The 12,500-nt window shown below is 47.8% G+C and overlaps 1 protein-coding gene across 1 annotated transcript in view; it reads right to left on the reverse strand.

Annotated features, from left to right (window-relative positions):
* The window catches only part of LOC113802768 (uncharacterized), a 186,708-nt gene that overhangs the window by 1,178 nt on the left and 173,030 nt on the right, over positions 1–12,500 (reverse strand). The window contains exon 2 of the mRNA XM_070132462.1: positions 5,235–6,735. Coding sequence (XP_069988563.1) covers positions 5,235–6,735 — 1,501 coding nt within the window. The remainder of the gene's footprint in view (positions 1–5,234; positions 6,736–12,500) is intronic.

Genomic DNA, 12,500 nt, shown 5'->3' on the forward strand with positions numbered 1-12,500 from the left:
CTCTCTTCCTCTCCCTTTTCTCTCTCTTCTCTCCCCTTCTCTCTCTTCCTCTCCCTTTTCTCTCTCTTCCTCTCCTTTCTCCCTTCCTCCTCTCTCTCTTTCTTCCTCTCTCCCTTTCTCTCTCTTCCTCTTCCTTTCTCTCTTCCTCTCCTTCCCCCTTTCTCTCTACCTCTCCTTCTCTCTTTCCTCTCCCTTTCTCTCTCTCCTTCCTACTCTTCTCTTCTCTCCTCTATCTCTCTATCTCTCTCATTATCTTTCTTCTTTATTTCTTTCTTTCTTTCTCTCTCTCTCTCTCTCTCTCTCTCTCTCTCTCTCTCTCTCTCTCTCTCTCTCTCTCTCTCTCTCTCTCTCTCTCTCTCTCTCTCCTTCCCTCTCTCTCTCTCTCTTTTGCGTTCTCCCTTTTGGAAGAGAATCATCTCATTAGCGCAGGTGATGCTGGGAGAAGGAGGTTCCATCTCATCTGGCTCTTCTGGCGTGAGTTATTTCTCTATTCTGCGTTCTTGGTACTTCTTTTTCTCTCTTCCTCTTCTTTTCCGTCCTCGATTTAACCCTTGTATTTTATCTTATTTTATCTTATATGTCTGTCTCTCTCTGTCTCAGTCTCTTTTTCTGTTTGTCTGCCTCTCTGTCTGTCTGTTCCTCTCTGTCTGTCTGTCTGTCTGTCTGTCTGTCTGTCTGTCTGTCTGTCTCTCTCTCTCTCTCTCTCTCTCTCTCTCTCTCTCTCTCTCTCTCTCTCTCTCTCTCCCTCTCTCTCTCTCTCTCTCTCTCTCTCCCTTTCTCTCCCCCGTGGGAATCGTGAAATCCGTGCTAATTATGGGTCCGGGAAGAGGACGCAGGCCCCCCTTCCCCACCCCTTTCCCCGCCGCTTTCCCCTCCCCCTGTCCTCGCCCTTAGGCCAAAAAGCCTCCGGGCCCAAAGGCATCGCCATCTGCCGCCCTTTGGTACCACTTGTTCCTCAGGTGCCTCGTCCCTTACCCTTTGCCATTAGGGGCTGCTTGTTAGTGGTAGAGACACGCTGATAAGTCTGAACACATATGCATGGATGTGCGTATATAAAGACCCGAGTCAAAAACGACACAAACGGACTTAAAAGAAAAAAAAGGCAAAGATACCTATATACATACATACACACGTAGAAGCACAGATATGAACACACTCTTACGTAAACACAAATACACACATAAACAGACACACACACACACACACACACACACACAAAAGTACAGTAACCCGATCCCATTACGATTTCCCGCCAAGGAAGCGAATCCCTAATTAAATGAATATGTAAATAAAACAAGAATACATCACAGCCATAGTTATCCCCATATGTTAAACGTGATAATGATTTATCAGTACGGATCAGAGTAAAAAAAAAAACTGATATTATTACAGGTTTCGTCCTCACAAAAGATAAATACAACAAAAGAAAAAAACAAACATCTATAAAAAAGAAAAAAAAGAAAACACCCAACCAAACAAAACATAAAAAATACACCAATAACATACCACCACACCAACGCCAAAAGAAAAAAGAAAAAAAATCACAAACAGCATATCATAAAACACCCTTCCTGCGCAGCTAACGGAACTCCTGTCAGAAGCTTCGAACATTTGCCCTCCGCTGATAATGAGAGCAGACCAATATGGCAGAACTACAACATGCTGCCCAGCCCTACCCTGCCATGCCCTGGGTCCCCCTGCCGTGCCCATACCCACCCTTAATCTATGTATCTTTTTGTTTCTTATCTTTTTAAGGGACGGGCTCATACATACCCGTAGATGTTCGAAGATGGAAATGGGCTCGTGTATTTGCAAGCATAATTGTGTACATTGAGATGGATAGAGGAGGGGAAGGGGGGGGAGAGGAGTTAAGAAGGAGGAGGAGGAGGAAGATGAGGGAGAGGAGGAGTTAAGAAGGAGGAGGAGGAAGATGAGGGAGAGGAGGAGTTAAGAAGGAGGAGGAGGGGGAAGATGAGGGAGAGGAAGAGTTAAGAAGGAGAAGGAGGAGGAAGATGAGAGAGAGGAGGAGGAGGAGGGAGACGAGGTGTTAAGGAGGAGGAGGAGGAAGATGAGGGAGAGGAGGAGTTAAGAAGGAGGAGGAGGAGGAAGTTGAGTGAGAGGAGGAAAAGGATAAGGAGGAGGAGGAGGGGAGAGGAAGAGGAGTTGCAAAAGGAAAAAAGGAGTTATAAAAGGAGGACGAAAGGGAAGGGGATGAGGGGGAGCAGGAGAAGAGAAGGACGAGAGGGAGGAGGAGTTGCATAAGGAGGAGGAGATAGAGAAGAAAGGCGATGGGTGTAGGCGGAGGAGGAGGAGGAGGAAGGGAAGATAGGGGAGGTGGAGGAGGAAGTAGATAGAGGAGATGGAGGAAGAGGAAAAAGAAGAAGAAAGAAGAGGAGGAGCGGGAAGAAAAAAATGAGGGGTAAGGACAGCCATGGGAAGGGGAAAGGAAAAGTGCAGGAAATGGTAAGATGAAAGCAGATGAAAAAAAGGGTAGGAGAAAAGGGAGAAAAGGGAAAGGAAGGAGGTGAAAAGAGAGAGAAAACAGAATAAAAAGAAAAGGGGAAATATATATATAAGGAAAAATAATAAGAAATGGAGAGAGAGAATAGGAGGTTAACCCCTACAACACTACGAGAGAGAGAGAGAGAGAGACAGAGAGAGAGAGAGAGAGAGAGAGAGAGAGAGAGAGAGAGAGAGAGAGAGAGAGAGAGAGAGAGAGAGAGAGAGAGAGAGAGAGACAAAGAGAGAGAGAGAGAGAGAGAGAGAGAGAGAGAGATTGAGAGACAGAGACAGAAAAACAGAGTGAGAGAAAGACAGAGAGAGAGGATTAGGAGGAGGAGCAGAGGGCGGGGACCGACAAGAGGCCTATCTCGCAAGATCGGCCTAGGCCTCAAATCTACCGACGGCCTAAAATTTCTCCTGAAACATCCTGGAATTTCAGGGATGGAGGACGGAGACCAAGGGAAGTCAAGTGCACTTACTGTACGCTTTTATTTTCTTCAAAGGGCCTGAAGTGCGGTTATGTATATTTTCTTTTCTGGATTCTTTTCCTTCTTTCTTTTTGACTTCTTTTTTTCTCTCCTTTCTCTTCGATTTCCTCTTCTTTATTTATTCATTTCTCTTTTCCTTCCTTCCTATATTCTTTCCTTTATTCATTCATTTTCTATTAATCCTTCTCTTTCTTTCTTTCTTCCTTTCTCCCCACCTTTATTTTCCCTTCTTATTCCTCTTTCTGTCCCCTCCTTTCTCTCATTTCGCTTATTTTTTTACCGATGCCTCCGAAGAGAGAGACATATCTCCATTCGTGGCGTCCAGGTCCGTAGAGTTTCTCAAGACGGAATGGGCCTTTGTACAGTCATTCTTTCCAGAAATAATTTCACTTTGGCCGAACAAAAACACTGCCTTGTGGTGGCCGTGAATGGGTTTTCATGGGAAGGGCGGATACTGAGGGCGAAGAGACTGTGTTTCTTGAAGGGAGTTGAAGGGAAAAAAGTTCAGCGGGAAACAGAGAGAGAGGGAGGAAGGGAGGGAGTGAGAAGGGGAGGGGAGGGGAGGGGAGGGGAGGGGGAGGGGAGGGGAGGGAGGGGAGGGGAGGGAGGGAAGGATGGGGAGGGGAGGGAGGGGAGGGAGGGATGGGAGGGAAAGGAAGGGGGAGGGAAAGAGAGAGAGAAACATAGAGAAAAAAGACAGGCAAACAGACAGACAGATACAACCAAATAGGTAGACAGAGAAACAGGGAGAGAGAGAGAGTGAAAGAAACAGGGAGGGAGGAAGAGAGACAGACTGAGAAACTGAGAGAGAGAGAGAGAGAGAGAGAGAGAGAGAGAGAGAGAGAGAGAGAGAGAGAGAGAGAGAGAGAGAGAGAGAGAGAGAGAGAGAGAGAGAGAAGAAGAGAGGAGAGGAAGAAGCCGATAAAAACAGGAGGCGTAATAACTTTAGGTAGATTAAGAGCCTCCGGCAACCCACCCCAGACGGTCGCCATATTCTTTTTGTGAGCCAGCCCTGAATGCGGTGCGTAGCGGGGGCAGGAGTGGGGGGAGGGAGGAGGGGAGGTTGGCATAAACGGGGATGGAGGGAGGGAGGGAGGGAGGGAGGGAGGGAGGGAGGGAGGGAGGGAGGGAGGGAGGGAGATGAGGGAGGGAGGGAGATGAGGAAGGGAGGAGAGGGCGTAAAAGACATGGAACGGGGGAAGAAAAAATGATTGACGTGGGTAAAGAAGATATGAAAGGGAAGATATGGGTGATACTAACGGCAGATATGAACGGGGGGTGGTGGTGGGGGGGGGGGTTGTAAGAAGTGAGGTCATTCCTACAATAGCTGTCCGTGGGCAAGTTTGGCCGTATTACGTCATCATCGCCGTCATCACTATCACCACTACCGAGAGGGAAATACTGGCGTGCTGTTTGATAGATGGATAAATATTAAAGTGCATTCGTGATATATGGCCTCTATCTGCTCAATTCATTCTCTTCAGTCTTTTTCTCTTCCGTTTTCTCTCTTAATATATATGTTGTGTACATGTGCATACATACAGGCAGACCCACATAGTGAGAAACATAAAATGTACAACTATAAACATACATATATATGCACACAGACACACAGACAGACAGACACACACACATACACACACACACACACACACACACACACACACACACACACACACACACACACACACACACACACATACACACACACACACACACACACACACACACACACACACACACACACACAAATAAGGAGCCCAAAACAAGAGGCGGAACAAGCCGGGTCGCGGGGCAGCTTGTAAGAATTATCGCCAAATCGCCGGCGACAAGAGGCCCCTAAATATTACTTAATCCCACTTTCTCTAATTGGAACAAAGACCTTTCCGGCGACTCGGTGTTGGGGGGGGGGGGGGGGAAGGATGGGCTAAAAAGGGAAATTGATAAGATAAGCATAATGAACATATCCGTGTAGCGGAGATATGCTTGTCTTCGGCCAGGAACAAGCGCGCCCACACAGCTGTCCACACACGCGCGCGTACATACATATAGGCACACACAAACACAAAGGCTCACACACACGCGACTGATAACCAAATGAAAGTACTAAGATATCCATGTACAGAGGTTTAGACACATAAAACACCAAATATGAAATCTCAAACGTACAAACACACCTAAGCGTATGAAAATATTCATGTAGAAATAAAATAAACGCGCGCGCGCGAACGCGTAGACACGTACCTGAGGGTGCAGGTCTGCTGAAGGCGGGGCAAGTGCAGGCCGCGAACTCCGAGTCCAGGTCATAGTAGTCCGGTGCAGGGTTCGGGGCGAGGGGGTCGCAGCGCCCCGCCCGACCCCCGTACAGCAGCGCGTCGATCTCCCGCTCCAGCAGCGCGAGGTCTGTGTCGTCGTGCACGCCCACGATGGGCGACGGTGGACGCCGAAGGGAGCGCGAGGGCGGCGCCACGCCCGGGGAGGAGTGTCTGGACCATGAGGTCGGGGGGCGCGACTCCTCCCTGGCGGCGGGCGAGGGGGCGCGCGGCCGCCGCCCCGGAGACGCCGCCCGTGGAAGCGACCCCGTGGACGCCAGGAGGGGCGAGCCGGCGCGGAGGCCGCCGGGGGCTCGCCGCCCCCTGGTGCCCGGCGAGCACCGCGATCCTGTCGACGCGCTTCGGGGCCGCCGCTCGGGAGAGGCGGGCGAGGCGGCCCGACGAGACACGTGCGTGTCCCGAGGGGTGGCTCCTCCGGGGGACGCATTGCGCTGGGGAGCGGGGGATCCCCTGGGTGAGTAGCGGGTAAACCCGGGATTTCTGACTTCAGCAGGGGTGGCGTGCGGGGGCGGCGACCCCAGGATGCCCCCCCGGATCCCTGCTAACTGGTCCAGGTCGTAGTAGGATCCGTCCGAGCCGGGTCTTCGAGGCAGGCCCGGCGAGGGGGCGTTGCCCCCTGAGCTCGGGGACCGAGGGACGCGGGACATGACGCGCGTCCCCATGGCGATGCGGGGCTTGGAGGCGCCGCCGCTGCCCGAGGAGGAGCCGGTGGAGGCCAGGGAGGCCAGGGAGCCGCGCTTCTCTAGGCGGTGGTCCAAGTAGGCCGAGGGGTCGGGGAGCTCCGGAGTGGGACACGCACTCTTGTAGCCGCTGTCGACGCTGTTGCTGCCTGCGTAGCCCACCACGTCGGCGTCCGGGTGGAGGCGCGGCCCCCAGCACGAGGACGCCGACGGGGGCGGCGCAGGGGGCAGCAGGTCCCCCTCGTCGCTGTCCGGGTCGCCAATGGCACTGATGGTGTCAAGCAGCGGGTTGTCCACCGACCGTCTCAGGCGACGCGGACGGCGGCGGCGGCGGGGCGAGGCCAGCGCCAGGTCGTCGCGCGCCGTGAGGGGCGAGTGCGAGCCCGCCCCGTGGGAGGCGGAGGGCATCGCGCCCTGGGGGAGAGCCACCTCGGCCATGTGGGCGCGGCTGGTGGGGATTGAAGCAGCGACGTCGCGACTGGGGGAGGAGGCGGAAGCGTGGCTGGAGACGGAGCCCAGGCTGGTCACCACATCCCGCGGGCTGTGGGCGCCTAACCCCCCGGGTGGCGCAGGCGGGGGCGGCGCCTCGTTCCCGGAGGTGCCTGTGGGGGAAGGGCGCGAGGCGGGGCTGCCTTCTCCCGACGTCTGCTGGTGATCTATGAATTCTTCGAAGGTAGCGTACATGTGCCAGATTTGACGCGTGAAGTCATCGCCCTGCAGGGACAACTCCGCCTGTGGAAGAGAGAGAGAAGGAAATAAGAACACTGATTTCAAATAGAACTTACATAGTTATATATGGCGAACGAGGCTAAGAGCACTGCGATGTTTACACGAAAAAAAAGAAAACTGAGGCGAGGGGCGTGAAAGCTAGCATCATGTTCTTGATATGGAAAAGGCATTCTAACACGTCATACTTTCATCCCCATGTTTACACGACCAACACTTGGCAAAGAGCAAATAGACGCTCCCAGACAAGACGAGGTCACACTCCACGCAACTTAAGGGAGCAGAACGGAGGTCAGAGGTCAGACCATCAGCCGACGCAGTCCTGTTCGTCGAGAGCCCGTTAAGGACCAACACAACATAAAAAAACGAAGTCATCCCAAAGGAGAGAAAACCAAGACAAAATACGAAAGTCGAGACAGCAAGAGGATGGAAACAAAATCCTTAGACGGCGAGAATCCGTTCACTTATTCCTTCCCCTTCCTCTATCCCTTATACCTCCCTTCCTCCCCCTCCCCTGCTACGGTCGCGAGCTCTGCATTCAAAGAACGAACAAGAGGGGAAAAGCACAAAACAGGAAATCGAGAAGAGTGAAGAAAAGAAAAAGAAAAATGCAAAACAAAAAAAGAAACCGCAAATAAATAAAACATTAAAAAACCCACAGCTGCAATCAAATCACGAAATACACCGAAGTAAAGGACACTTAAAAACATACTAACAAAAGAGGAGAGAGAGAGAGAGACAGAGAGACAGAGAGAGAGAGGGGGAGGAGAAACCACACGCCCGCAACCCTGCTGATTCCCTAAGCTGGTTCTCGTTATGCCAGTATCGCAATCTGTCCGTTCGTCTGTCACACAAACAAGCTTTCCAACTGACACATAAACTGCAACATTATACAGAAGACCAATTAAAGGAGATATCATCTTATTAGCTTATTAATGGGATGGGATTATCAGAATTACTACGAGATGGTGATGTCGTGAGCAGACGAATGTAGGCACGGGTTTGAGACGAGGGAGAGGAGGGGAGAAAAGAGAAAAGAAAAGTGGGGAGAAGTGAGGAGAGGAGAAGAAAAGGAAGGGAAGGGGAAGGGAGGGGAGAGGACAGGGAAGAAGAAGGGGAAGGGGAGATAACTGAATAGAGAAAAAAATGGAGAAGACTGAGGAAGGAGGGAAAGGGGAAAGGAGGAGAGAAGAGAAAAGTTGAAAAAGAGAAGATAAGAAGAGGAAAAACAAACGAAGGCAGAAGAAAAGACAAGAGAGGAAGGAAAGGAAGAGACAGAGAGACAGACGGAAAGAAAAAAGAGACAGAAAGGGTGAGAGAGAGAGAGAGAGAAACCCGGAAACTAATCCAGAGAAAAGTTCTCTCCTCGAATACTAATAAAATACCTTTCACCGCAAATGCCACAGTCTCCCTTAACCCCCTCCCACATCAGGTTAAGTGATAACACCAAGATAACCGCTAAAGAGGTCTAATGAATCCTACTAAACCAAGATAACGTGCAATCTTTTAATAATCTAGGCTCGTATTTTCCCTTCATATCACAGTCCGCTACTGGTCATGGTTCCTGCTCTGTGATTGGTTGATTATGGAGCTACGGGGTATCTTATATTGCGTGTGATTGGTGGAATGCAAGTTAAGGACTATCCTATCTTGCATGTGATTGGTTGACCGCGAGCAGCCAGGTATGTTATCCTTTCTGTGATTGTTAGACTACGACCGAAGAAGTATCTTAGCCTGCGCGGGATTGGCTGACTGGGAGATAATAGCTATCAGGTATTTCATGTCACCGGCCAGTAGTTGCTTCATGTTAAATGGCGTATCTCTGTTCAAATAGGTCAGCAACCTACGATGATAACTGCTATGTAGTTTTTTAATCAGAATGGTGGGATACATAGGAACAAAGGAGCTAAGGCAGTGCTAGTAATGATGATGATGATGATGATGATGATGATGATGATGATGATGATGATGATGATGATGATGATGATGATGATGATGATGATGATGATGGTGATGATGATGATGATGATGATGATGATGATGACAATAGAAACAAAAAAAATCAACAATCATACCAGTAATCATACTGTTCCTCATGCTTACACCCTCCATGTTATTATAATCCTAAAACCTTAAATTGTAGAGAGAGAAAAAACAACAGTCAGACAGACAGACAAACAAACAGCGCGGAAAATAGGGTTCAGTTCCCAATGGTATGCCGGGGTGTAGAGACACACTTATTTGGGGCATCTGGAGTGTTGTTTGTATTGCTGATGCGGTGTGCTGCGATGGGGGTGGGGGGTAGGAGAGAGGAATGATGGGGAGGGGGGAGGTTGAGGGAGGGAGGGGAAGAGGGTAGAGTAGGAGGTTGGGGGAAGAAGGGAGGGAGGGGGGAAGGAGGGAGGGTGGTTGAGGGGAGAAGGGGAAGAGGGACCAAGAGAGGAAAGGAAGGAATGAGGAAGACAGTAAAGAAGAAGAAAGAGGAGAGAAAGAAGGAAAGAGAGAGAGACACTATTAGAAAACGAGACACACACTAAGAGAGAGAGAGAGAGAGAGAGAGAAACATAAAAACAAACAAACAAACAAATACACAAAGAGACAAAAAACACCCAGAAAGAAGACGACCACCCCCCCCGCCAAAAAAAAAAAATAATAATAATAAAAAAAATCTTTCTTTTCTTTTATATATTATTTTTCTGGTCTTGACGAGTCCCAACCCACGCAAAGGCTTCTTGACCATTACCCAGTATGTGGCGCTTCAATTTTCTCAAACTTTCTAAACTTTATTAAAGGAGTTGGTGGCTTTTGGCTTTCTTTTCATTTGCTTATTTTCTCATTATTTTTTCTCTCTCATTCTTTTCATTTGCTTCTGTCTTCATATCTTCTTTCATTTCTCTTTTTTCTTTCTTTTTTCTTTCTTTTTCTTTCTTTCTTTCTTTCTTAATTACTTTCTTTCCTTCTCTCTCTCTCTCTCTCTCTTTCTTTCTTTCTTTCTTTCTTTCTTTCTTTCTTTCTTTCTTTCTTTCTTTCTTTCTTTCTTTCTTTCTTTCTTTCTCTCTCTCTCTCTCTCTCTCTCTCTCTCTCTTTACATCCTCTTTCATCATCACATATCTTATTCATCTTCATCCATTTTTTCCACTTCCCTCTTTACCTAATATTTCCCTACTCCCTCATTCTCTCCCTCCATGTTCTCATTTCTTTCCTTCCTTCTCTCTCAGTGGCGAAAGAATGAATCATAAGCGCCGGGGGGGGGGGAGGCGAAGATGGTTGCTGTTTGTTTGTTTGTTTGTCGATGCTGCGAGGAGGGAGATGAAGATGACGGGAGGGAGGGAGGGTAAGAGGGAAAGAGGAAGGAATAAAGGGAGGGAGGGAGGAAGGGAGGGAGAGGGACGGACGGACGGAGGGAGGGAGGGAGGGAGAGCGAGAGAGACAGACAGAGAGATAGAAAGGCAGACAAACAGACAGACAGAGAGACAGAAAGACAGAGAACCAAACGCCCAAACCACTCAGAACCCACCGAAAGAGACCGAGAAGCGAGCCAACGAACGCAAGACGAGCCCGAGGACGCACACAACCCCTCGGCGCGCGCACGAGGCTCACTCCCTCAAGTCGCATCGAAGTCACCAGTCATGCGAGACCTCTCCCTAGGACCTCTGCCTGTCTCATCCCCACGCCTGTCACCCAGATAAGGAAAGGGACGCCTGAGATCACTCCCGTTGCGTGTGCGTGGGTGCGTGTGCGTGCATGTGTATTTGCGTTATTAAGAGGTCCTCGCCCCATGAAAGAGGTGATTGTGATGCTGATGACATGACAGGGTCAATCGTCATCACCATCGCTCTGACAGTGTTCGTAATGGTAGAAGTACAATGACAAAACAACAATGATAATAATGATAACATAATGATGATGACAATAATGAAAATGAAGAGGAGAATAAAAATAACAAAAACAATAAAGATAACAATATCAAAACAATAAAGATAACAATAATAAAACAATAAAGATAACAATAATAAAAACAATAAAGATAATAATATAAACAACAATAACAGAGAAACTTGGGAAAAAAGGTTGTGAATGATATTATCTCCATTACCATCGTCATAAACATCCCAAGTTACACACGATTTTACCGCAACGCGACCCTGATCTTGGCCGTGGCGGAGGACGGCTAATTCAGGGTCACACAACCAACCTTATCCTTCCCTTTTCTCAACAACTCTATTTGCGTTCCGTCGTTTTATTATCATTATTATTATTATTATTATTATTATTATTATTATTATTATTATTATTATTATTATTATTATTATTATTACTATTATTTTTCTCAAGTCGTTTTATTTTCACTACGCATACAATCCTCCCATTTCAGAATATACTACAACTATAATAAACTTCAGTATTTCTTCAGCTAAAATAACCTTGAGTATTCCTTCAACTACAATACACTTCAGTATTCTTTCAACTACAATAAACTTCAGTATTCCTTCAACTACAATAAACTGCAGTTCTCATTTAACTATAAGAAACTCGAGTGTTTCTTGAACTACTAAAATGAGTTTTTTTTCCTGGACTTTATTGCCACAATCACATGCACTCGAAACGCAGACTGTCTTCTCACGTCGATGCTTACAATTCAAAATAATTAACAAGCACAAAAAAAGAACAAGGACAAAAAGAAAATCTCATTTACCGCAATTACCTTTAACTAAATACATCAACCCTAATAAGACGACGAAAAGACGGGGAAAAAGCTAGACAAGAAAAACACACAAAAAAAGAAAAAATAAGAAAGGTACAGCAGCACACAGTGTAATCGGAATGAAAATATAGAAAAAGAAGAGGAGAACATGTCAATTACCAGACTATAAATGTCGGCCATGTTGGCGCGATCCGTCTGCCAGTAACCCAGCCTCCGGGCCAGTCGCTTCGCCCGAAGATGAAGTATGCAAGGAGGGAGTTACTCGCGACGGGTAACTTCTTACACGTTTTCTTATTTTCTCTTTGTTGGTCTTTATTCTCTTTCTTTCTCTTTCTTTCTTTCTCTCTCTCTCTCTCTCTCTCTCTCTCTCTCTCTCTCTCTCTCTCTCTCTCTCTCTCTCTCTCTCTCTCTCTCTCTCTCCCTCTCTCTATCTATATATATCTGTGTGTGTGTTTGTTTGTTTGTTGTGTATTTGTATGTGTGTATGTGTATGTATGTGTGTGTGTGTGTGTGTGTGTGTGTGTGTGTGTGTGTGTGTGTGTGTGTGTGTGTGTGTGTGTGTGTGAGAGAGAGAGAGAGAGAGAGAGAGAGAGAGAGAGAGAGAGAGAGAGAGAAAGAGAGAGAGAGAAAGAAGAGACAGACAGACAGACAAACAGAAAGAGAAAGAGAGAAAGAGAGAAAGGAGAACAGGTCACAGACATCCCATCCCTCCTCCTGCCCCCTTCGTCCCCCCTGCCCCCACCCACCTCCCCCTCCTCCCACCCACTCCCCTCGCCCCCCTCACTCCCAAGCCAACCCCACGCACGCACGAAGAAGCCCTTGTACTAGGCTTACTTAGCAACACGCGTGATAGAAACCCACATGCCAAAGCCAGTAACAAATGTGTCAAGTGTTTCTTTTCACTTCCTTTATCTCTCTATTGCTTTATTCAACTATTTCTTTTATCTGCTTATTCTCCCTTCCTCTCTCTGTCACTTTATTCAACCTGTTTTTGTTTTGTTTTTTTCAAGGTATCTTCTTTTTTTCGTCGATTCCCTTATTTTTATCACCTTTGTTATTTCTATTT

Source organism: Penaeus vannamei, chromosome 17 (assembly GCF_042767895.1).
Source record: "Penaeus vannamei isolate JL-2024 chromosome 17, ASM4276789v1, whole genome shotgun sequence".
NCBI lineage: Eukaryota > Metazoa > Arthropoda > Malacostraca > Decapoda > Penaeidae > Penaeus > Penaeus vannamei.